This window comes from Giraffa tippelskirchi, chromosome 5, assembly GCF_054371585.1.
Source record: "Giraffa tippelskirchi isolate mGirTip1 chromosome 5, T2T-mGirTip1v1.2.pri, whole genome shotgun sequence".
NCBI lineage: Eukaryota > Metazoa > Chordata > Mammalia > Artiodactyla > Giraffidae > Giraffa > Giraffa tippelskirchi.
This window is the reverse complement of record NC_137279.1, coordinates 54850242-54877815: the sequence shown is the minus strand read 5'-3', so window position 1 is coordinate 54877815 and position 27574 is coordinate 54850242. Positions and strand designations below refer to the sequence as shown.

Sequence of the window (27574 nt, the reverse complement as noted above, 5' to 3'; positions counted from 1 at the left end):
AATTTAGCACCAGCTTATTTTCCTGTAGTTTTCCTTTTTCTTTTTGGCCATGCCATGTGGCATACGGGATCTTAGTTCCCAGATCAGGGATAGAACCCATACTCTCTGCAGCAGAAGCAAGAAGTCCTAACCACTGGACCACCAGGGAAGTCCCTGACCTCGTACAAATCTATGCTCCCCACCCCCCCCACCCCCCTAAATATCCTATACTGGATGGTGATGAACAGACTCAGTAACATCCTCGTATGAGCTCTGAGGGTGAAATAAAAAGGAGAAAGAATTGAAGACAATCTAGAGTCTAAGTTATAAGTACGCAGAAGCTAGTCTTATTAGGAAATGCAGAGATAGTATAACTGGGTCTCCCTGTTAACAAAGGACTAGAGCAGAGAGGGACAAGGTGGCGTTTGATGAGGTGATAGGATAACTAAGTTCCTTGAGCTGCACCACATCCTATGCAGCACATCCCAATCCTCCTTGAGGTCCTCTGAAATGGTCCCCTGTTATGTATCTCCCCTTGGAGCTTTGCTCCAACTCTATATGACATTAGCATGCTCTGCTGCTCACAACACAATGCTCTCTCATTTCTCCTCCACATCTATTCTTTTTGTCTTCCCCAACTCAATAAGTGATACAGCATGCATCCTGTTCAGTTCAGTTCAGTTCAGTCGCTCAGTCGTGTCCAACTCTTTGCAACCCCATGAATCGCAGCATGCCAGGCCTCCCTGTCCATCACCAACTCCCGGAGTTTATCCAAACCCATGTCCATTGAGTCAGTGATGCCATCCAACCATCTCATCCTCTGTCGTCCCCTTCTCCTCCTGCCCCCAACCCTTCCCAGCATTAGGGTCTTTTCCAATGAGTCAACTCTTCACATCAGGTGGCCAAAGTATTGGAGTTTCAGCTTCAACATCAGTCCTTCCAATGAACACCCAGGACTGATCTTTAGGATGGACTGGTTGGATCTTCTTGCAGTCCAAGGGACTCTCAAGAGTCTTCTCCAACACCACAGTTCAAAAGGATCAATTCTTTGGCGCTCACCTTTCTTCACCGTCCGACTCTCACATCCATACATGACCACTGGAAAAACCATAGCTAGCTCAAGCCAAATATCTGGAAGGTTTTTCAAAGACTTTTTATTATGGATAGTTTCAAAGACTGACAAAAATAAAGAGAATGGTACCTATTACTCAGCTTGAGGGAGCAGCAACATCTTGTTATATTTTATCTACTACACACCATGCCCCAGATCAAAGAAGTTAATTCTAGGCTCTTCCTTCCCCCCTCATACCTCACAGCCAATTCATAGGAACGTCTTAGCATTCTCTCTCAAACTCATCCTGAATCTACCAATTTCTCATTTTCACTAGCTTAATGCAAGTCACCATCATTTCTCAACTAAACTCCTCTAACAGCCTCCTAATTGGTGTCCTTTGCTTCCACTTTTGCCCTACTTCGATCTATTCTAAACAGCAATCAAGATGAACAATAAGGAATCATATCAATGTGGTTTCCTACTGCATTTAGAATAAACCTCAAATTCATGAAGTCTTTAATCAGGCTGGTTTGCTTCTCTAATCCCCTCTTGTAGCCACCTCAGTCCTGCCAAGCCCCACTGGCCTTCTCTACCTTCCTTTAAACACCAAGCCCATCCTGCTGCAGGGCTTTTGTGTGAGCTGTTGCCCTGGCCTGCGATGCTCTTCGCCAGACCTATACCTCACTGATTCCCTGTCATCTTTCAAAGCTCAGCTTAAATGTCACATCCTCCTAAACAACTTCCCAGGCCACCCAATCTACAGTTGTTACATCACCGTTTGCTTTCTCTACTACCACCATTTGGTATTTTTCATGTATCTTAAAAAAAATTTTTTTCCCTCTCTCCCCAGCTGGGCACAGGGATGATAAGACCTATCCAGTATACAGGTTCATTTATCTTTCTTTAAAAAAAAAAAACAAAAAAAACCCTGATTTTGTTCAGGTATCAACTCCTCCCCTGTGCAGCCATGGGCCTCAGGAAAAGCTGACCCTCTACCCTCCAACTTCAGGAAGTAATATGACTGACTGATGAAAATCTCATATACCTTGCTAGTAGCTAGTTCAGAAATGAGTATTTGGTCCAATTCAAGCCAAGGAGATAAAAGGCAAGGAAGAAAGCTATAAAAAGCCCCAGCCCTTTTCTCTCTCTGGTCAGGAATGAAAAAACAAGTTGCCTCACCATGCCTGTGAGAGGAATAAGCTTTAGCATGAAGTCAACATGGTGTATGCAGAATAGAACTTGAGTCTTTGATGACATAGTTGAATTGCCTCGTCAACCGATCTGGGAATACATAGTATCTCTGACTTACTTTTATGTGAGCTAATGAGTGTCTCTGTTATTTAAGCCAACGTAGGTTAGATTTTCTATTATCTATAGGTGAAAATACACTACACATATAGGGACTCTGTTTACTTGCTCAATGCTATACTCCCAGCACCTAGAATGTGGTGGGCACTTAACAATTATTCTCCACTGAGCCCACTGACTGAACTATAAAAAGTCATTAAATCCTCAAGAACAGGATCTACTTAAGTACTACTGAGTAAGCAAAAAATGTTCTTGATAACGATTTTAAAATGTTGACGTAACACTGAAATATGTCACCATCATTACAAAAGGAAAATGCCACTATCAAAAAGCATGCATATTTTTGCAGACTTACGGGTTCTTGGGGTTCTGATTCTTCCCATACTCCCCAACCATCATCTTCCCAGTTTGATTTACCTGTTTTGAAAAAGATGAAAAGCACTTACTACGTAAAATATAGAGCTTAAATTATTTTAAAACATTTCCTCTAAACACAATAGAACCGACCTCATATTAAGGAAGAAAACAATAGTGAACAATACTGGTCAGGATTTTGCTATATGTAATAATATTCAGGAAACATTTGACCCGAATTTCCACATCTATGTAATGGTAAAAGTGTGCGAGTTAGTTGGATTTTAAGATATTGGACATCAAGTTTACTCACATTTAAATCAAACTGCAAAGGTGACTTTTAAAAAAATATCTTAAAATGACAAATATTTGTTACTTAATATATTAGACAAGTTAAATGTACACAGTGGCCAAAAACACACCTAAAATTTCACACAAATATCTTTAAAAGTGTTTTAGTAAGATAAGGTATTAAAGATTGAGAAAACAATTTTGAAACCAGATTGGTCTACTATTTTCCACCTTTTCCTGACATTCTGGGATTTCTTATACATGAGAACATTCTCTTGGATTAAAATAAGATGTCCAACCACCACTGCAACGGGGAATTAAAAATCCCAAATTTGGGGCTTCCCTGCTAGTCACTGGTTAAGAATCTGTCTTCCAATGCGGGAGACAAGGGTTCGATCCCTGGTCGAGGAACTAAGATCCCACATGCTGCAGGGTAACTAAGCCCACGCAGAGCAAGCAGAGAAGGCCCACATGCAGCAACAAAGACCCAGCACAGTCAAATTTTTTAAAAAATTAAATAAAAAACAAAAATTCCAAATTAATGAGTACATTTTTATATAATTATTTTTGAATTTATCTTATACCATATCAGAATACAGTGAATAAAACTATCATTTTTAAAAGAACTATTAATATTCTGAACCAAATATCAGATACTCTATATGTATTACTTCAAATCAAATTAAAAAACAAATAAGTTTCCCTAAGTGTGAAAAGAACAGATAGTTGTCTAATTATAAGTTTAGCCCCAGAATCAGATTACCTAGGTTCATCCTGGATCCAGCCCTTATCAGCTCTGTGACCCAGAACAGTATTCATAAGCTTTAGTTCTCTTACCAAAACATCATGGAAAATGACAGTACCTACAGTTAGTGGGATTGCTGTCAGCATGCTAAGTCACCAATGCCTGATACATAATAAAGTTCTTATGCCAGTCATCAGGATTTAGCTATTAAAATACTACAAAATTAAATAAAATATTGTATTTAAACCAATCAGCCTCAAAATTCTGGGGGAAGAAACAACCTAAAAGATTGGACTGAACATGTTATCTGCTGACAGGAGGAAGGAAGCAAAAAGAACTTCCACTTATCTACAATGTTCCAAAAGCTGCTAAAATCAATTATATATTAGATGATAAAAAAAATGTTACAGTCTGGTACTTGGAATCATTGCTCAATTAGCTCTGTGGTAATATCCCCATCTTTGGTACTTAAATACCAAATAGCTATTTTATAATGTGCCAAGCACACTGCTAGGCATATATTAAGTCCTAAAATGGTACTAATTATTTGATTAACAACATACAACTAATAGAAGATTTCCATACACACATCAATTAAACAATTTAACAAATGTTCTGTTAAACACCCTGTGCCAAATCCTGTAGTAGAAACAAAGAAAAATACAAACTTATGAACTCCTTTTCTTTTTAAAGAATCTGTGATCTAGTGTAGGAGAGAGACAAAGAAGTAACCGTCATGGTGATGGCTGTAACTGACTACCATGGGAACTCAGATGAGGCCGTAAAAGAGATGAAAAGCTATAAGGAGGAGTCATCTTAAATGAAATCTTATAAAAAGTGGCTAGAGGGACTGGTGATCCAGTGGTTAGGACTTCACTTTCTAATGCAGGGCTTCAGGTTTGATTCCTGTTCAGGGAGCTAAGATGACAACATGCCTTGTGGCCAAATACTGTAATCAATTCAATAAAGACTTTAAAAATGGTCCACATAATTTTTTTTTTAAAGTGGCTACAAACTTTTCAAAGGCAAAGAGGCAAAAAAAAAAAAAAAATACCATTCAGATAGAGGTTATCACGTAACAACTAACATGTATTCAGCATTTCTATATGCTTAGATGCTTTATAGACATTAATTCACATAAGGATGACAAGGATCCCGTATCTCCCTCTTTTTACAGAGAAAAGCAGATTGCCTAGTTTACATCACTTGACTAAGATCACAGAGAATTAAACAGAAGGGCGGGGTTTGAATTCAGTTCTGCCTGAGTTCCAGAGCCCATGCTGCCTAGTATTCTCCCATACTTACTCCTACAGCCTATGAATAAGGGTAAGTAAGATTAGGAAACAGTGGGGCTTACAAATGAGACCAAAAGCAAGATTTCATTACATTAACATGGAAATATTCCCCTGATATTGAGACTTGGAAATTTTTTTTTGTAACTTGGAAAATTACAGTTGCTCTTTGGTAATCTAAATTTGTTGGGTAATCCCTTTATTCTGCTAATTTTTCTACTGCATAGAAAGCAACTGTCTTCTTATGGGCTGATGGTAACTAGGCCATCCGATTGATAATGTCTTTTGTACGAGAAAGCAAAAGGTACAGTAAAGCTTACTGCTCTAAGGCCCACAATTCAATGTTAAAACCGGTATAAAAATATTTATCAAATTACCACAGTCTCTGGGAAACCGTGCAGAATTTAAAGTACTTCATGAAGGTCAGCTAATCATGTATTCATTCATGCATTCAACAAACAAAACACAGCATCTCTTCTACGTTGGGCCCTGTGCTAAGTGCTGGACATACAAAAGCAAAATAATCCTTCAAAGAGCTTAGGCTGTGCACATAACCTTTGTTGAATGCTGTTCAAAAGAAAACTATGAAAAATGTGTTATTTCTCCTCCATATTGGTAAAAAAGTACCCAGCTCCATTCATAAATGACTCATTCAATCAGCAGAAGACAGCAGAAATTTTGATTATCAGCCCCTGCAGAGACGTAGTTCTCTCCATAAAGCACAATTCAAAACATTCCAGGAAGAAAAAAAAACTCTGAGAAATGCCTTCTTTTTACAAAATGGTGCTCATGACGGTGCTCATTTACCCATGTCTCAATGTCTCTGACTGAGAATTTCTATTAACTGGAGGGAAAGAAAAATTAATCAGGCACCTCCCACTCTCACAGGAATATATTTCCCAAAGGGGTCATGGTACAAAGAGGTTAAAGGAAAGTGAAAGTGAAAAACAGAACTGTTACTTGGAGAGATTAAAGATATTTTTGAAGGTTGGTTTAGAATTCTCAGTATTGTTTATAATACTGTAAGAAAATGCACTCCAAACTCTGCTGCTGCTGCTACTGCTGCTAAGTCGCGTCAGTCGTGTCCGACTCTGTGCGACCCCATAGACGGCAGCCCACCAGGCTCCCCCGTCCCTGGGATTCTCCAGGCAAGAGTACTGGAGTGGGTTGCCATTTCCTTCTCCAGGGCATGAAAGTGAAAAGGAAAGTGGAGTCGCTCAGTCGTGTCCGACTCAGTGACCCCATGGACTGCAGCCCGCCAGGCTCCTCCAAACTCTAGTCAACTTAAAAATGAGAAACATTAAAGAAAAAAAAAATTAAAGATGGAAACATCCATAAATAAGGTACTACCTTCTGGCTATTGTTACTCAGTGTCAGTGATGTAAAGTTTGTAGCCTCCTGACATGTTAAAATTCATCTGATACTGTTTGCAGGCTGCTATTTGACAGCTACTGTTGAAGTGTCAGAATCTTAGCACCTTATCAAGGTTATTTCTTATGTCCTCAAATATGAAAGCAGGTCAAGCACAATCTTCAAAAAAAGTTTATATTGAAAAAATAGCTGTTGAATGTCTAATAAAGATGTCATTCATACACAAAATTTTATTCAGGTGGTCTTTCCTTCTGGTAACTTTTCTATGAGGGATGCGCTTCTTCAATCCATGTCATTATCAGTGTATTTTAATTGATTATTGATCAAGGTTGTGAATAAAAAGAGCAATGTGTTTAACATTTGAGAACTGGGCCATTTAATGTCAATAAGGAACCTTTACTATAAAACCTTAAGGTCTATAAATTTCTACATAACAGGAAGAAACAAGACATCAAATGATGATGGTCTGTTAGAATAAATAGATCAAAACATTCTATAAGCCAGGGTGACCTGAAAGTCCTAAACTCTTGTATATGTTAAGATGTAAGTCAGTTGAAACTCATTTGAAAAGATTAAGTCTGATGTAACTCATTTGAAAAGATCCTGATACTGGGAAAGACTGAAGGCGGGAGGAGAAGGGGACGACAGAGGATGAGATAGTTAGATGGCATCACTGACTCTATGGACATGAGTTTGAGTAAGCTCCAGGAGTTGGTGATGGACAGGGAAGCCTGGCGTGCTGCAGTCCATGGCAATGCAAAGAGTTGGACACGACAGAGTGACTGAGCTGGAGTCAGTTTAACAAAACGTACTATCAAGGATGGACACTCAAGACATAAACTTCTTTAGGGTGATCAGGATCCAGTGTAGAAATTCCAAAAACCGCACAATCACCAAATCACACAGGTCACCTAATGAGCCAAGTGGCATGCTTTTCAGTCAAAGGCTAGGCTATAAATTATGGGGTAATTATAAGTATTTTCCCCCCATTTATTAAATAAGTAAGTAGTAACCACCTAATCTCCAGAAAGCAATCCTTTAAATGACATTGTCATCAACTGCCTGTATCCTTTATCTGACTTAAGTTCAATTCAACAACACTGATCAGAATATTAAGAAAATGGCATCCACATCCATTGCCTTTACAAAACTGGAGTTACAGTCTCTTCTACAGTATGGCCTCTCTAGGGAGCCTTAAAATCTCTGCAAAGAGACTAAAACAATGAATTAGCGATGACTGAAGTTTCAGGGTTGACCCCATCCTGAAAATGTGAGGCAGGTTGTCCATGGATGACGCTCTGAGGAATACTAGCTTCAAGGATAAACTTCAATGCCAATCTAAACTGATCTAAAATCTCCTGTTTTCCTCTGCCTGCCCTCATCCTTGTTTCTAATCTTTCACTGCATTAGCCTCTTCACTTACTGGAGGGCAGTCTTTAACAGCTGCTGCTGCCAAGTCGCTTCAGTCGTGTCCGACTCTGTGTGACCCCACAGATGGCAGCCCACCAGGCTCCACTGTCCCTGGGATTCTCCAGGCAAGAACACTGGAGTGGGTTGCCATTTCCTTCTCCAGTGCATGAAAGTGAAAAGTGAAAGTGAAGTTGCTCAGTCGTACCTGGCTCTTGGTGACCCCATGGACTGCAGCCTACTAAGGCTCCTCCATCCATGGGATTTTCCAGGCAAGAGTACTGGAGTGGGGTGCCATTGCCTTCTCCGGTCTTTAACAGCACTGTCCAATAAAAATGTAACACAAGCGACACATGCCATGTTAAACTGACTAGCAGCCATATTTAAAAAGTAGAAACAGGTGAAGTTAACTTTAACATGTTTTGTTTAATGATATAGCCCCAAAACATCATTTCAATATGTAATCACTATTAAGTTGTTCATGAGGTATTTCACATTGGTTCTCTAAGTCTTCAAGATCCAACATGTATTTTACACTCAGAGCACATCTCAGTTGGGACCAGACATGTTCCAAGTGCTCCACCACACAGTACGAGACAGCACAGGTCTAGAACAACTGTTAGGCATCTGGTGTCAGCCTGCCTGGGTTTGATACCCAGCTTTACCCCTGAAGGGTCATATATCCTTAGGCAATTTAATCTCTTCCCTCTCGCTTCCTCTTTAGCAAAATGGAGTTAATAACTGTATCCATTGTTGTTAGAGTTAAAAGAACAGTGCTTGGCACATACATACCATTGATGGCTGTTAAAATGATTACTCTCCAAACACAGCACCCTCTTTCTTCATTCTTACTCTCTGCCTTTGCCTATCCCATTTCTGTCAACTAACTCAAGCATTCCCATTTGTCTCCAGCTCTCCAAATTCACCTTCTCCTTCAGGACTTGGATTAATTATTTATGAAGTTTTATTGCATCTGTCAATGATCTTTCCCTCTTGTGAAACCATAGCATTTGATTATATTTTCCTTTCAGAATTATAAATTGCATTGGGTCATTTGTTGTGTTGTTAACTTGTCTGATTGATCATAAATGTATACCGTGTCAATACAGCTAACCATTTAAGCCTTGGAGGACAGGAATATACATACTGTGTGTGCTCAAACTCTTATACACACAAATACATGTATCTTCAAAAACACTGTAAGTACTTAAATATTTATATCCATTTAGGATATCAAGTCTTTGAAAATAACCTTCTTACCCAAAGGTTTCCCCATATATCCCTATAAAAGGAGTAGGATTTAAATTAACGTATTTAAATATAGTAAGCAAATCAGATATTGATTCTAAATATTTTACATTTCCACAGAAATACGAAAACATTTTATTTTTATAAACTTTATATACAAAGACTTGACATTCCAAATCAAAACTATCTTTTGTAAATAAGCTTTCTATGTAAAATTATATATATTGATAAATTTTGATAATTCTCTATTCCATTTTAGTCAGAAAAAAATAACTAACAATCGTTAGCTTTAGTTTTGATCAAAAATAGGAGAAACAGAGTATTTTTGCTCTAAATCAAGTCTAAATGACAGAATTTGACTATGTAAAAAAAGATCCTCTAGAAATATTGTTCAATATAGTAGGCCTACTGAAACTACAATTACAGAAAACTAGCTAATCTGATCACACGGACCACAGCCTTGTCTATCTCAATGAAACTAAGCCATGCCGTGTGGGGCCACCCAAGACGGATGGGTCATGGTGGAGGTCTGACAGAATGTGGTCCACTGGAGAAGGGCATGGCAAACCACTTCAGTATTCTTGCCTTGAGAACCCCATGAACAGTATGAAAAGGCAAAAAGATAGGACACTGAAAGATGAACTCCCCAGGTCAGTAAGTGCCCAATATGCTAATGGAGATCAGTGGAGAAATAACTCCAGAAAGAATGATGGGATGGAGCCAAAGCAAAAACGATACCCAGCTGTGGATGGGACTGGTGATAGAAGCAAAGTCCGATGCTGTAAAGAGCAATATTGCATAGGAACCTGGAATGTTAGGTCCATGAATCAAGGCAAATTGGAAGTGATCAAACAGGAGATGGCAAGAGTGAACATTGACATTCTAGGATTCAGCGAACTAAAATGGACTGGAATGGGTGAATTTAACTCAGATGACCATTATATCTACTACTGTGGGCAAGAATCCCTTAGAAGAAATGGAATAGCCATCATGGTCAACAAAAGAGTCCGAAAGGCAGTACTTGGATGCAATCTCAAAAACGACAGAATGATCTCTGTTCGTTTCCAAGGCAAACCATTCAATATCACAGTAATCCAAGTCTATGCCCCGACCAGTAATGCCGAAGAAGCTGAAGTTGAACGATTCTATGAAGACCTACAAGACCTTCTAGAACTAACATCCAAAAAAGATGTCCTTTTCATTATAGGGGACTGGAATGCAAAAGTAGGAAGTCAAGAAACAGCTGGCGTAAAAGGCAAATTTGGCCTTGGAGTACAGAATGAAGCAGGGCAAAGGCTAATAGTTTTGCCAAGAGAACGCATTGGTAATAGCAAACACCCTCTTCCAACAACACAAGAGAAGACTCTACACAAGGACATCACCAGATGGTCAACACCGAAATCAGATTGATTATATTCTTTGCAGCCAAAGATGGAGAAGCTCTATACAGTCAGCAAAAACAAGACCGGAAGCAGACTGTGGCTCAGATCATGAACTGCTTATTGCCAAATTCAGACTTAAATTGAAGAAAGTAGGGAAAACCACTAGTCCATTCAGGTATGACCTAGATCAAATCCCTTATGAGTATACAGTAGAAGTGACAAATAGATTTAAGGGACTAGATCTGATAGACAGAGTGCCTGATGAACTATGGACAGAGGTTCGTGACATTGTACAGGAGACAGGGATCAAGACAATCCCCATGGAAAAGAAATGCAAAAAAGCAAAATGGCTGTCTGAGGAGGCCTTACAGATAGCTGGGAAGAGAAGAGAAGCGAAAAGCAAAGGAGAAAAGGGAAGATATTCTCATCTGAATGCAGAGTTCCAAAGAATAGCAAGGAGAGATAAGAAAGCCTTCCTCAGCAATCAATGCAAAGGAATAGAGGAAAACAACAGATTGGGAAAGACTAGAGATCTCTTCAAGAAAATTAGAGATACCAAAGGAACATTTCATGCAAAGATGGGCTCGATAAAGGACAGAAATGGTATGGACCTAATAGAAGCAGAAGGTATTAAGAAGAGGTGGCAAGAATACACAGAAGAACTGTACAAAAAAGATCTTCACGACCCAGATAATCACGATGGTGTGATCACTCACCTAGAGCCAGACATCCTAGAATGTGAAGTCAAGTGGGCCTTAGAAAGCATCACTATGAACAAAGCTAGTGGAGGTGATGGAATTCCAGTTGAGCTATTTCAAATCCTGAAAGATGATGCTGTGAAAGTGCTGCACTCAATATGCCAGCAAATTTGGAAAACTCAGCAGTGGCCACAGGACTGGAAAAGGTCAGTTTTCGTTCCAATCCCAAAGAAAGGCAATGCCAAAGAATGCTCAAACTACTGCACAATTGCACTCATCTCACATGCTAGTAAAGTAATGCTCAAAATTCTCCAAGCCAGGCTTCAGCAATACGTGAACCGTGAAATTCCAGATGTTCAACCTGGTTTTAGAAAAGGCAGAGGAACCAGAGATCAAATTGCCAATATCCTCTGGATCATCGAAAAAGCAAGAGAGTTCCAGAAAAACATCTATTTCTGCTTTATTGACTATGCCAAAGCCTTTGACTGTGTGGATCACAATAAACTGTGGAAAATTCTGAAAGAGATGGGAATACCAGACCATCTGACCTGTCTCTTGAGAAACCTGTATGCAGGTCAGGAAGCAACAGTTAGAACTGGACATGGAACAACAGACTGGTTCCAAATAGGAAAAGGAGTACGTCAAGGCTGTATATTGTCACCTTGCTTATTTAACTTATATGCAGAGTACATCATGAGAAATGCTGGGCTGGAAGAAACACAAGCTGGAATCAAGATTGCCAGGAGAAATATCAATAACCTCAGATATGCGGATGACACCACCCTTATGGCAGAAAGTGAAAAAGAATTAAAGAGCCTCTTGATGAAAGTGAAAGAGGCAAGTGAAAAAGTTGGCTTAAAGCTCAACGTTCAGAAAACTAAGATCATGGCATCCGGTCCCATCACTTCATGGCAAACAGATGGGGAAACAGCGGAAACAGTGTCAGACTTTATTTTTTTGGGCTCCAAAATCACTGCTGATGGTGACTGCAGCCATGAAATTAAAAGACGCTTACTCCTGGGAAGGAAGGTTATGGCCAACCTAGATAGCATATTTAAAAGCAGAGACATTACTTTGCCAACAAAAGTCCGTCTAGTCAAGGCTATGGTTTTTCCAGTGGTCGTGTATGGATGTGAGAGTGGGACGGTGAAGAAAGCTGAGCGCCAAAGAATTGATGCTTTTGAACTGTGGTGTTGGAGAAAACTCTTGAGAGTCCCTTGGACTGCAAGGAGATCCAATCAATCCATCCTAAAGGAGATCAATCCTGGGTGTTCATTGGAAGGACTGATGTTGAAGCTGAAACTCCAATACTTTGGCCACCTCATGTGAAGAGTTGACTCATTGGAAAAGACCCTAATTCTGGGTAGGATTGGGGGCAGGAGGAGAAGGGGATAACAGAGGATGAGATGGTTGGATGGCATCACCAACTAGATGGACATGGGTTTGGTAGACTCCGGGAGTTGGTGAAGGACAGAGAGGCCTGGCGTGCTGCAATTCATGGGGTCGCAAAGAGTCGGACACGACTGAGCGACTGAACTGAACTGAACTGAATATGGATTAATGGATTTTTGCATTTGATAGATACACACACAAACAATGTATATTTCCACATTTCAAAACAACACTTGTATCATTACTTTAAAAAGATCTTGCATCAGTAAAGAAAAACCATTACATTCATTCAATTAAGCATTTACTTTCAACCTTTTTGGTAGGCTAGAAAAACTAATTACAAAGAACACTGAGTTCCCAAATAAACACCATATCATTCTGAAGGCAAAAAAGAACACCCACATCATTCTCAAAATGTGTCTATATTCTATTATGCAAATATTCTTTTTGCCAATAGTGAATAAAACAGGTTATACTCAAAAGAGCTAAGAAATGGCAAATATTGCCTATTGGAGACATCTAAAATTAGATCATGAGACTGCTTCCCTAGGTTTGTTACTTTAGTGCTATGACTCACATGCCAGATGTTGCTCCTAAAGCAGTAATTTTACACCTACAGCACAGCAGGACAGCATCAGCTCTAAGCAAAATATTTCAAATGTCCATGTTTCAACTGGGCTTTCCCACCTCATTTCCAGTACAGCCTACTGAAAAAAAAATGGCCCTTTCAAGTGTATGAGACATGACTATCAAGCCTGTGTTTGAGAGCAGGGGAGCCACAACTACTGAGGCCCTCGTGCTCTAGAGGCCGTGCTCTGCAACAAGAGAGGCCACTGCAGTGAGAAGCCTGCGCAACACGACTGGAGAGTAGCCCCTGCTCACCACAACTAGAGAAAAGCCTGCACAGCAAGGAAGACCCAGTACAGCCAAAAACAAATTTAAAAAAATAAAAATAAACAGTAACAATAACAAGAAGTTTGCCAGTTTAGATGACTATGTTAGTTACAATCACTATGTTATTACTACCTCATTTGCTAAAATTACCCCTCACTCATATTTTATACCACACCTTGAATCATACTTGCTCTCTATTTAAACAAGATTCCTAAGCTTATCTCCAATCAACTTATATGATGTAGAGAGAAATAAACACGAGTAAAATGAAGTTATAAGTATTAGCAATAAAAAGCAACAACCTCCTCATTGACAAGTAATTTGACTTCTCAATCATTTTTTAATACATATCACTGAAGAGGACTATTTTGAACTGTCTAGAATAACTGGCGATATAAACTCTTGTTCTTACCCTTATCAGGTAAATGAATAAAACCAATGACTTTAAAACATAAAATGTAACTACAACTTCCTCTAGGGAGAATTTTTTCCCTGAAGAGATTATACTAGTATTAAAAAAACTGTTCAGCTTCTCACTTGATATCATCAGTCATTTATAGTCACTGAAACCTCCAAACTATGGAGAAACACTGTAATTCAAGCATCAAAAAATAATAGATGTATTTTAAGGTATATTTCCAATGAATGAATTATTTTACCAACAAAAGCTTAAATGAGAAATTCAACTTTTGCTTTTCACAGTTCTATTTAAAATATACATTATTCCAATTTGCTTCTGAACAACCTGTCCTCCTAAACTGAGTAATAGTTTCACATTTAAAAAGAACCTGAAGCTAGAAAGGAAAATGAATTCTAGAAGTGGGCAATTAATTTGACAGTATTCGCTTTCCTCAATATGAGTATGTCAAGATTGAAAACTAAATGGGAAACTGAGATCATTAAATGTTAGGAAAAAGAAAATTTAATCTCCATGGTCTAAGAAAAGATCTTACTAGCACTGAAGCAAATTCATTTCCGTTCTTCTAAAACAGGAAAAAGAGAATGTACTTGTTTCTGTAAAGAGCACCAACCTCCAGAACCTATATCTTGTCAATAACTCGTAGGTTCAACAATTTTAGTTGGCTCTTCTTGGCCAAGTCACAGAAAGCATCACATAGCAATACAAAGTTAAAAAAAAAAAAAAAAAGACTAAAGAATAGAGAAGCTGCTTAATTTCCTATGCCTCAGAATTATTCATCTTTTTCTATTTCTAAAGAAATGGAAAACAGGAATATAAATTTTATATTAGCATATTCCTCTCAGCACATAAAAATATGCAGCAATCTAAAATGAGGCCATCCCATTTTCAACAAACAGGAGCTTCTTTCAAAACACCATGATTAAATCAGACTAAGTCTGTAAGGTCCCTTCCAGTTCCAAATTTCTAAGGACTCCTGTTATCAAATAAGTGGCCTCCTATGGCACACAAGGAGAATGTTTTGACAGTCAGTTCAAAAAAGGACAGAACTGTTAATATCTTTAAGCAGAAACAGAGTGTATCCTCTTGCTCTAAAGGGCTTCCCTGGTGGCTTAGATGGTGAAAAAAAATCTGCTTGCAATGCAGAAGACCCAGGTTTGATCCTGGGGTCAAGATCCCCTGGAGAAGTGAATGGCTATGCACTCCAGTTGGAGAAGGCAATGGCAACCCACTCAAATACTCTTGCCTGGAAAATCCCATGGACGGAGGAGCCTGGTAGGCTACAGTCCATAGGGTCATGCAGTCGGACACGACTGAGCGACTTCACTTTCACACACTGGAGAAGGAAATGGCAACCCACTCCAGTGTTCTTGCCTGGAGAACCCCAGAGACGGTCTATGGGGTCGCACAGAGTCGGACACGACTGACGCGGCTTAGCAGCAGTAGCAGCAGCATGCACTCCAGTATTATTGCCTGGAGAATTCCATGGAGAGAAGAGCAGTGCACATAGACTTGCAAAGAGTTGAACACAACTGAGCAACTAACACTTTCACTTTCACTTTTCTCGCTCTAAATAAAGTTAAAAAAAAAAAGCATGCTTCTTTTGCTCCAAATCTAAGAAATCTTTAGACCTATCCTAACAAAAACGATAAAAACAAACTCTGTAGACTTGAAGAAATGTAATATGCCCCATTCTTCTTTCTACTCATTTTATTTTTCAAAAGAAGTCACTGACTAAGGGCAATAATATATTTTGTATATTAGACAGAACTTATATATCTTTTATAGTTGTTTCCTACAAATTCATGTGTTACTAATTTATCATATCCAAAGCAGCAGAAAATAATAAAAGATCAGGGAACGTAAATGAGGGTGAAGGTATATAAATACTGCTCACCAAAGCTAATTTCTGCAAATTCTAAAGCCAATTCAATATGTTCCTTACTTAATCAATTCTAACATGGTTGACCTTGTGAGAAAACTTTCCTTACAGTTAAGGTAAATTCTTCCAATATCAGCTTAATCTTGCTATTACTTGGTGCTTTTAAAGTCTGATAAGAATGTTAGCATTGCCTAAGAACCATTTCTCATTTATCGAAAGAGCAAAAATCAAAGAAATTAATAACACAGGAAGATAACAAGTGTGGGTGTAAATGAGGATTTCTGTTTACCATGGACAGGAATAAACCTGACTAATTTTTAGACTAACTAAGTGACTGTGCTCAACAACTAAAATGTAAATTTCTATTATTCAGCAATTCCAATTCCAGGAATTTACATACAGAAATATTAACATCATAGGTAAAGCATATATAAGGATGCTTCTTGGAACATTTTCTTGTAGCAAAAATATTGGAAATAATCTAAATGTTCATTGATAGGGGAATGTTTAACTAAAACCTGATAGTCTTCACTGAAATACTGTGCATCCATTAGGGAAAAAAATGCTATAGTTATACACACAGCTTGACATTTTTTGACATTGTCAAAAGAGTTGACATTAAAAAATTAACCAAAAAAGTTCCAGAATATACATTTTACAAAAATGAGGCCATAATATAAAATGTAAAATAAACAAAACACCCCACCAGCATGTATGTTTATTGTCTAAGCAGAAAGTCTGTAAGATTCTCACTAAGCCAGCACTTTATAATGACAGAATTTTCTGTAATGTTGGTGGTGTTCTATATCTGTGCTGTCCATTAGGTAGCCACTAGGTAGGTACATGTGGCCACTGAAATGTAATTAGTATGACTGAAAAACTGAATTGTTATTTTTATTTAATTTCCATTAATTTATACTTAAACAGCCACATGCGGTTAGTGGCTACTATACTGAAAAGCTTAACACCAAAGTTTTAACATCTGGAAGGGGGGATATAAGTAGCCAGAAGGTAGCTTTTATGTCTGACTTTATACCCTTTAAAAAAATAGAGGTAATGTAATAATAGGTGATTATCTCTCTTGACCTGAGATTCTCTCTTCTGAAGAATTTATATGTGAGGCTTAGGCTCACATGGTACAAAGAAAAATGATCTGTTCAAAGAACTGTTTTGGGTCACCTTTTCAAAGGAGCAATATGGTATGGCAGACACCTAAGAATTTCAAGAATTCCTTCTCATGAGGAAAGTTCACTTAGGGTCTTGATAGTCCCAAATGATATTAACACAGTAGTCATACAAAAACACTTGCTGTCGTACAGATCCAGAACTGTCACTGTGTAGACCATTAAAACCATCTGAAGAATATTAATCTAAGAAAAGATTACCTCCCTCTTTGACAGACACGACAAAGGCCACCCAACTGGTCATTCTATTTCCACTTTCACCCACTGTTCCCATTCATTCTCTTCTTTGCAAACAACGAAATGTCTTTCAAGTATTAACCTGGTTGTCCTATTTCTCAGTTCAAATTCCTTGCATAGGTTGCCACTGCTGTTTCTCAAGTTTTAAACTCCATCACCACTGCTACTGCCTTAGTCCTGTCTTTACTTCTGAAGACCCTGATCTAGAGTTGTATGAACATCTCCCAAATGATCACCTACCTCTAACTCTGAACTGCAAAACCTACCCTTAATCCACCTCTCTGCAAATCAAATCTTGAAATGCTATACTTTTGCCTTACATCAGTGGCTACCCTCTGTCTATAGCAGAGATGCCCAGTGAACTGCAAATGGATTACAGATGAGCCAAGATATTGATCCTCTCAGCTCTCAGGATAGCTTGATAGGGCCTAGGGCTACTGGAACTTCTAGCAGGTCACTTCTCACCATGAACAGCTTTGTTTTACATTTTATGAACTATTTCTTTATTATCATACTAATTTATATATTTTACTGTTAACACATAGAAGTTATCACAGCCATTTTTAAGTGCACAGTAGTGTTTACTGACAGTGTTGTGAAACAGAGCTTCAGAACTTTTCCATCTTGCAAATTTCAGACTGTAATACTCATTAAATAAGACTCCTTTTCTCCCTCTCCCTAGCTCCCAGTAACCACCATTCTACTTCCTATTTCCATGAATTTAACTACTTTAGATAACTCATATAAATGGAATCATGTACTTATTTTGTTCTGACCGGCTAATTTTTCACACAGCATAATGTTCTCAAGGTCAATCATGTTGTAGCATGTGATATGATTTCCTTCTTTTTAATGGCTGGATAATATTCCATCATATACATATATACCCCATTCCATTCATCCACCAATGGACATTTCAGCTGGTTCCACTCCTTGGCTTTTATGAACTGTCCCTCTATGATTATGGGTGTACAAGTATCTCTTCTAGATACTATTTTCAGTTCTCTTGGATATAGACCCATAAGTGAGATTGCTCAATCATATAGTAATTCTATTTTTTTATTTTTGGAGGAAACTCCATACTGTTTTCCATAGCAGCTGCACCATTTTACAATCCTAGCAACAATGTACAGAGTTCTAGTTTCTCCACATCCTGGCCAACACTTGTTATTCTGTTTTTATTTTTTTAATAGAAGCCAAGCTAGTAAGTGTGAGGTGATACTTTATTGTGGTTTTCATTTGCATTTCTCATGATTAGCGATACTGAGTATCTTTCATATGCTCACTGGTCATTTCTACAACATCTTTGGAAAAAAAATCTATTCAAGTCTTTGCTCAGTTTTCACTCGTTATATTTTGCTGTTACTAGGCTGTAGAAATTCTTTATACATTGTGAATACAGATCCTTTATCAGATATATGATTTGCAAATATTTTCTCCCATCCTGTAGACTGCATTTTCACTTTGTTGACTGCATCTTTCAATTCACTAAAGTCTTAAGGTTTGCTATAGCCCCATTTACCTATTTTTGTTTTTTTGTCTGTATTTTTGGTGTTAATAATCAAAAACCCACTGCCAAATCCAATGTCATGAATTTTCCCCCTGAGGCTTTCCTCTATGAGTTTTATAGTGTTAAGTCTTATATTTAGGTCTTTAATCCATTTTTTGTTAATTTTTGAATGTGGTACAAGGGTCCAACTTCATTCTTTTGTATTTGGATATGCAGTTTTCCCAACACCATTTGTTGAATAGACTCTCCTTTACCCCTTGAGTGGTCTTGACACCCTTGTCACAAATCACCTGATCATATATGCAAGGGTTTATTTCTGAGCTCTCTAATCCATTATTCCATTACTCTGTCTTTATGCCAGTACCACATTTTTGATTACTATAGCTTTGTATACGTTTTGAAAAAAAAGTAAAGTCCCCCAATTTCTTCCTCCTTCTTCAAAATTGTTTTCATTATTCAGGGCCTAGGTCTCATTTTTTATGCATGTTATAATGAAAAAAAAAAAAAACCTGGGAATGACAGCCCCACAGAATGTCTTCAAGCTTTTTGATTATATATACTCCAAAAGAATTTTTCAATATGTACCTCCTGCACAAAAATGTAATATCTGATATACTAAACATGGATATTTTAATATAGTATTTCTATCATCCTTTTAAATTTATTCAGTGGATTCTAAATACTTTTGGGAAATAATACCCACAAATACCCATTTTAAAACTATGATTAGTGTCTCTAAGAATAATTTTGCAAGTCCTTTTTCCTCACTGAATTCTTATCTCCATTCTATTTCCAGAATGCTATTTTAACGTAATACAGATATGTATCATCAGTCCAAAAGTTTCTCTGCAAAAAGAGTTAAGAATTGACAAAAAAGTCTTCTTGGGATCTAAGGCTCTAAGTATTATCTTACTTCATTTACTACAATTATTATTAGAAGCAGATAACTGAAAAAAAAAAACATAAATTATCACAAACTTTGAGAAATAATTATTAAACATAAATAGCTAATATTATTTGGAAATCTCTTGTTGAGATGGATGGGGGGTGTGGAGTTTACAGAGACTTAAACACAAGTTTTTGTTTAAATGCTTTGGAAACAACTTACTATAATAATATTTAAAATGTGTGAGAAGTAAGCCTTTGTGTAGTAAAGCAGAAGGTAGAGTGGGAAAGTAGGCATTTACACAGGTACATCTGGAAACTAATCTATTTAAAACTATCTGTTACCAAGTAATCCTGAGCAAATTTCCTTGTAATTCCTAAGTATTCTTATTTCCTTTCTACTGCATAAAATCTAAATTCCTCTGCCAATCTCTCTCTTTACCCTACCATATCCCACTCTTCCACCAGAGTTGACTATCTGCATCTTTCTGCACCCCATACTGTTTCACATCCCTTGCCTGGCCATTTTCTCTCCACCTGAACCTCTGTGAAACTACTAAGACACGGTGAAAATAACAGTTCCTTCATGAAGGCTTTTCTGAGTCCGCTATATATCATGAGCCAACACTCCTTCATTCTCCAACTATCATATGCCAAATTATAGCACAGCACCTCTAACACTTCTTTTACATACTTATCTCCTTTATTGGCTGAAAGGTCCTTGAGGAGAGGGACCTATTTTATTTACCTTTAGGACTACTTTGTATGTAGTAGATGCTCATTAAGTACCAGCTGAATAAAGGAATTAACTAGTCATGTGTCATTTTTGTCAATGACAGAAATTTATCTCCTAAGACCCTCTTCCAACCTTAAACAGCTACTGAAGTGCAGTAACTAAAAATTTTCTGAAATTCTTATAAATATTCTACCTTCAGATTACTTTTCTCTCCCTACTATGATCACAAACAAATGAAAGCATTTCACTCAGTATAAAAAAATGGGTACTTTATACCATTTATAATATTCCAAATTGAGTCGATGACTTAAGGTTATCCTAAAAAGCATACTTTTCTTAGTGACTAGACAAAAACAAACTTTAACTGATGACTCCAAGGTAATTTCCTGTATGCTTTATCTTCTTCTATCTTTCTGATAAAAGAGCAAGAAGGAAGGTAGAGGCTGCTCTACCTCATTAGAATGTTAACAAAAAATTAACTTACTATTAGGTAAATTAATGTGCTGTGCTGTGCTTAGTTGCTCGGTTGTGTCCAACTCTTTGCCACCCCATGGACTGCAGCTTGCCAGGCTCCTCTGTCCATGAGGATGCTCCAGGCCAGAATACTGGAGAGGGCTGCCATGCTCTCCTCCAGGGGATCTTCCCAACCCAGGGATCAAACCCAGGTCTCCCACATTGCAAGCAGATTCTTCACCAAATAAGCCACCAGGGAAGCCCAGGTAAATTAACAGATCCACAATATTATAATATGTAAATTACCTCCAGATATTCTGATTCTCCCTATCTGTACATGTATTTCTTTCTCTTTTTTGTTTTGCCTAAAAAATGAAAATGAAAGTCACTCAGTCATGTCTGACTTTTTGCGACCCCATGGATTGTAGACCACCAGGTTCCTCTGTCCGTGGAATTCACCCAGAATACTGGAGTGGGTAGCTGTACCCTTCTCCAGGGGATCCTCCCAACCCAGGGATTGAATCCAGCAATTATAAATACCAGAAAACTCTGGTACAGAATCCATTCTCCCTGGAAATCATGTTACTGTAGGCCAGGTGGGGACCTATACTATTGCCCATCTCCAAAATTTCAAAATATAAGAGCAAATTTTATGTCTAAAACAGCATCTGATTGAGTAGAACCAGTTATTAATCGCTTGCAATGTGAGAGACTTGGGTTCGATCCCTGGGTTGGGAAGATCCCCTGGAGGAGGGCACAGCAACCCACGCCAGTATTCTTGCCTGGAGAAGCCCATGGACAGAGGAGCCTGGCGGGCTACAGTCCATGGGGTCGCAAAGAGTTGGACCCGACTGAGCGACTAAGCAGAGCACAATTATTAACATTTATTAGTATTAATTAATGTAAATACTGGGAAATAGTAGGGCTCAAGATCTCTTTTAAAGCAATAGACAACAGTCTCATTTTATAGTTGATGGTTCAAAGTAACATAAAGTCATACTGTTATTTATTCTCTTAACAATTCAAACACAGAGGAGTAGTTTTGAGTTCAGGGTGCCCAGTACTAGGTCTCACTTTGTCAATAGCAGCTACCCACATTAAAAAAAGAAAGAAACAAACAAACAAAAACGTTAAACCCACAGACAAGTCTTCAAAATTATCAGCTGCCTAGGACAAATCATGACAAGTAATTCAGTTTTCTTTTTTTTTTGTGGGAGGGGCCTGTTTACATATCCTCCAGAGCTGAGCTGGTATAAGAAATGAAACTCTGTAAGCTTGAGGCTTCCCTGGTGGTCCAGTGGTTAAGAATCCACCTTGTAATGCAAGAAACTTAAGTTCTATCTCTGATTGGGGAACTAAGATCCCACATGCAGCAGAGTAACCGAGCCCACGCGCCCGAACTACTAAGCCTGAGTGTCACAACTAGAGAATCCGTGCTTTGCAACGAAAGATCCTTCATTATGCAAAGATGATCCCTCATGCAGCAACCAACGAAATCAAATAAATATTTTTTAAAAAGATATATACTAAAAGCAAAACTATATAAGCTAAATAAAATGATCTCATGATTTCTATTTCCCAATAATCATTTACAACACTAACAGAGTGAAGAAAAGCAAAACCAAATACCACTATAACTTTGTTTTTACAATGTAAATTTTCACCCTCACAAAAATTAGGTTCAGATTTTCTTAATGATGAACTCTTCACAAAGCCTGATGTTTTGTAAAAGATGGGCAGAGTGATTATAGAGATCTGTAAACCAGTCATTCCAAGAATTTCAAGTAAACTATTTACAACAGGACAAGCTATTTTTCTGACTTTCATTTCTAAATTAAAGCACCATTTTAACTGTAAAATACAGATCTGGCAAAGGAGTTCAGTGATTAAGAGGTTCTTTCTCCAGTTATTTTCCATTTGAACTGCTAGTAGCCACAATAATACCAACATACATATACCAAAGAATTTTATTTAAAAGGGTAATAAATTAAGTCGTATTTAAAAATCCACAGGCATATTATAAATTACTCTGACATCTGGGGTATGATTATATTCCCAAATGCCTGGATCAGATTCATAGCCTATGGCTACTCTTCACTATGTGACCCTGCGAAAGTATTCAATCTGTAGCTGCCTAAATTTTAGCATTCACAACTGTGCCATACAACATGGTAGCCACCAGCCATATCTGACTATTTAAATTTAATTAAAATTAAGTAAAATTAAAAATTCTGTTCCTCAGCAGCAACTGCCACATTTCAATGGCTAATTCTGGCAAGAAACGACCATACTGGACAATACAGACTTGGTTATGACCATAAACAAGATGAAATGACTGCAAGTAACAAATGAGAAGAAGGGAATAGTGATGGCTGTTTTAGATTACATACTCAAAAAAGGTCTCTCTGAGATGTTGAGACTCAAACAACAAGATGCACTGAGCATGCAAGGATCTGCACAGAACATTCAAGGTGGGGACAAGAGCAAGGGCAATGGTCTCAGGTACAAACGAGCTTGGTGGACTTCCCTGGTGGCTCGGACAGTAAAGAATCCACCTGCAATGAGGGAGACCTGGGTTCGATCCCTGGGTTGGGAAGATCCCCTGTAGGAGGGCACAGCAACCCACTGTAGTATTCTTGCCTGGAGAATCCCATGGACAGAGGAGCCTGGCAGGCTACAGTCCATGGGGTCGCAAAGAGTCGGACATGACTGAGCGACTAAGCACATCACAGCTTTAACCACAAAAAAGTGTCTGAAGCATAAGAAATAAGGGGAGAAGAGTACGAGGCACAAGAAGCAGCAGGAAGTGGGGCCTCAAGGTTCTTTAAGCCATGTGAGAACTTTGAATTTTACATTAAGTGCAACTGAAATCACAGACAGTTATACAGAGAAGATTGTTATGATTAAATTGTCTTTAAAAGTTCACTTTGACTGCTTTTGGAACTAACTACAAAAACCATTGTAGACCACAAGTCTAAAAATTAACAAGTCTAGAGAGGGTATGGAGAAAAAGGAACCTTCTTACACTGTTAGTGGGAATAAAAGTTGGTGCAGTCACTATGAAAAACAGTATGGAGGTTCCTCAAAAAAAAAAAAAAACAAACTAAAAATAGAACCGACTTATGACCCACCAGCAATTCCACTCCTCAGCATATACCCAGACAAAACTAATTCAAAAAGATACACGCACCCCTGTGTTCATAGCAGCACTGTTCACAATAGCCAGGACATGGAAACCACCTAAATGTCCACTAAGAGATGAGTGGATAAAGAAAATGTGGTGTATATATATACAACAGAATATTACTCAGCTATTAAGAAGAATGAAATAATGCCATTTGCAGCAACATGAATGGACCTAGAAATTATCATACTAAACAAAGTCAGAAAAAGACAAATACCATATAATATCACTTACACATGAAATCTAAAATACAACACAAATGGACATATCTACAAAAGAAAAACAGACTTACGGACACAGAATAGACTTGTGGTTGCCACAGGGGCAGGGGTTAGGGGCGGGAAGGATTGGGAGACTGGGATTAGCAGATGCAAACTATCATACATAAGAAAAAAACCAAAACCAACAGTAGAAGCAGGAAGATCTGTTAAAAGACCAGTTCCATTGAGCAGGTGAGAAAAGATGGTGGCCTGGACAAGGGGAGTGGCAATGGGATAGAGGAAATGTGTTCTTTCCTCTGCATGCTTTATCTACAGTCCTATGTCCACCATCGTTCACAACCTGGCTCCTTGGAATAGGCAAATTCATTTTTTAACTCCTCTCCCACCCTTCCCCTTAAACTGTCCTAAGGTCCTCTTCACCTCCATCTTCCCAAAGCCAATGAACACTTTTCCATCCTCATCCTAACTGATCTCTGCTGCATTCACAACTACTGACCACTCCTCCCTTTCATCAGATTCTCTCTCACTTCTGGGGCATTACTTTCACCTAGTTTTCCTCTCTTTCTGTTAGTCTTCCCATTCACCTCTATTTGACTTAAACTTCAGTGTTCCTCTATGGTTACATCTTCAGTCCTGCATTTATTTCACTATATTCATAACCTTTGAGATGGACTGACACTTTTTACTAGTAACTCCTGAATTAACACCTCCAGGCCAGGGATCCTTATTTTTAGACCCGCTCAAGTGGACACTGCATACATCTAAAACTGGACAAACTACAAGCATTTAAGATGTAAAAGATCCAAAACCGATCTCCTTCATTCCCTTTCATTTAGAAACTCTTGCCCAAGTCAAAAGCCAAAGGCATCCTCACCTCCCTCTCACTCACCAGCTACAACCCCCAGCACCAGATCTTCACTAGGTCCTGCTGCTGCTGCTGCTAAGTCACTTCAGTCGTGTCCAACTCTGTGCAACCCCGTAGACGGCAGCCCACCAGGCTCCCCCATCCCTGGGATTTTCCAGGCAAGAATACTGGAGTGGGCAGATTATATCTTAAAATCTTCCTGATCTAGCCGCTGATCTCAAGTCCTGCTGAAGCTACTTTAGTCCATGCTTGCATCACTTTTGCACGGGTTATTGAAATATCCTCAGAATGAAATTCCCTGCTTCCTATCTCTCCTCCATACTGTTGCCAACACACTTAACAGGTATGCAAGAACTTTGCTGATTCCATTAAGTACAAATTTCATCACATCATTCCTTTGCTTAATGTCTTCAGATGCATCTGACTCCTTTCACAAGGCTTCTCATGCTCAAGCTTTTTATTACCTTTATGGCTCTTTTCCTCACACCATCCTCTTCAGTCATTCAGCCTTTTTTAGCTAAATATCACGCCATTTCAGGCCTCCCTTTCTCTACACGTGCTATTCCCTTTCCCCTATTCATCTAAGGACCACTTCAAGGACTGCATCTCCTAGTGCCATATGTATATACATGGTTCACACTGTACGGTAGGGGTTAACTTATTTATCCCAGTAAACTATACTGCTCCTAGAAGACAGAGACCATCAGTCTCACTTGATTGGCAGCACTATCGACCGGCACAGAGCTAATATTCATAAATATGTGTGATTTGATACCTTCTAAATTTTAAAAACGGAGAGGAACTTATTTAGTGGGCTTTTTTCATCACCATTCCAATATAGCACAAAGTAACAACACTACTTTGGACATACGGCTTCGCAGTAAAATGGAAATACAAAAAAAACTGACACACAAAACATACACTCTTTAAAAGGTAAAACGTAGGAAATTCTGAGGAATTCTGCGGCACCTAATAAACAGACTTGGGGTTTTACACTACGTGGGCAAGTCACGCTGTTTGATGATAATAACAGGTAGACGGCTTCTCATCTCATTAACTCTTCATGGCCAAGCTGCTGTGATTTTAACTCCTGATGTGGCTTCTCACTCCCTGACTGGTTCTTTTCCTTTATTTGGGAGCCTCCAACTCACCACCTTAGGAGTCTCTCACTTGTCAATCACTTATTCTCTAAACCTGAATGGGAAGAAAGGGATGGAAGAAGGCAGAGTGTGGGCGATGACAGACACTTTCGGAAAGGGAAGCAGCAGAAGGCCACACCGTCCCAAACACGGAGGAGCGTGGGGGCTGAGACGAAACCAGGCTAGCGCGCTGACAGCTGGCGAGGAGTGGGGAGGAAGATGCGACCACGGGGCAGGAGGTGTGGAACGGGGGACCCCGGGCCGGAGGGAGGGGAGACGGAGAAGAGACACGGAGAGAAAACTAGGAGTTGGGGGGTGGGGAAGTGGGCTAGGCAGACAGCAGAGCAAGCCAGACGCAGTGTTTGGCCAGAGGGCGGAGTGGCTTAGGCGAGAGGAAGACAACACCGACGCAGTCGGGGCAGGCGGTCGCGGCTGCAGGACGCACGGCAGGGGATCCGCGCGGAGAGGAAAGGGGAGGCGAGGGAGGAACTAGGTGCGCCGGGGCGGGCGGGAGACCCGAGCCCGCCGCGCAGGTCCCGCGGGCGGAGGCGGGGAAGGGAGCGGCGAGGGGGGGGCACTTACTGGGGTCCCTCCTCACGGCGCCGCTGGGGGTCTCCTCCCGCAGATGAGGGAAGAGGAAGTCCCGGGCGGCCTGGAGGTCCTGGAAGGAGCAGAACTGGACAATGGAACAGGCCATGGCTCCGGTAACCCCGCTCAGGCATTCACCTTACCTCACCACGCCCTGCCCCCCGCCACCCAGCCGCTGCTCCAGCCGCCACCGCGGAGCCCGGAGAGCTTCAGCCACGCAGGGGGCGGGGAAACCAAACCGGAAGCTGTCAGCGCCCTCGGGTCCGCCGTCGGAGCATTGCGCATGCGCGGGACAGCCCAAGCGTCCTGGAGGGCGCGGCCCGAATCACGTGACCGGCGGCGTCCGCGGGGTGTAACTTCGCGGTGGAGGCCGGGATCCGGCTTCAGTCCCGGTTCTGCATCCTTACCGGGGGACGAACCCTTTTATTCATTCTGGCTCTTAGCCAGAGGTGACCTCATTGGACGTTATCCGCGCCAGTCTTTGAGTCATTTAACCATTGGACGTTATCCGCGCCAGTCTTTGAGTCATTTAACCAGTCTTCTTGATGGCCTGCTAGAGAATAATACCTGTTAAGCTGCTGCCAGGCCAGTGGGGGACGGTATCATGCAAGTATCTGAGTTTGAAAAGATTAATTTCTCTTCTGGAAGTCAGCCGCGTCAAGTCTAGTTTTAAACGCCTCATATAAATTCTCGTCACACTATGCACGCCTAATACAGTACGTATTATACTGTATTGTACTCTTGTTTTCCGACATCCATTTATTTGCTTTTTCATTCGTTTCTCCGTCCATTCAACAAATAACATTGCTCCTCTTCTGCGTCAGGCACGCAAGGCTTTGAGTATAAAGCAGAGACCA

General features: G+C 39.6%; 1 protein-coding gene and 1 long non-coding RNA gene across 4 annotated transcripts in view; both read right to left on the bottom strand.

Moving 5' to 3' along the window:
* RAB3GAP2 (RAB3 GTPase activating non-catalytic protein subunit 2) overlaps positions 1-26928 on the bottom strand; it is a 109384-nt gene extending 82456 nt beyond the window's left edge. For all 3 annotated transcript variants that reach the window (XM_081491967.1, XM_081491965.1, XM_081491966.1), the window contains exons 1-2: positions 26712-26928; positions 2697-2758 (exon numbers count right to left, since the gene is read on the bottom strand). Coding sequence is in view for 2 of the 3 variants with exons in the window: in XM_081491965.1 (XP_081348091.1) it covers positions 2697-2758; positions 26712-26826 (177 nt within the window). In the remaining variant the exon portion in view is untranslated. The remainder of the gene's footprint in view (positions 1-2696; positions 2759-26711) is intronic.
* Positions 21063-26184, bottom strand: LOC145506711 (uncharacterized). The gene is made up of 2 exons (XR_014054199.1): positions 22077-26184; positions 21063-21464 (listed from the first exon to the last, which is right to left on the bottom strand). It is a non-coding gene; the product is annotated as an uncharacterized LOC145506711 (long non-coding RNA).
* Positions 26929-27574: the final 646 nt, after the last annotated feature.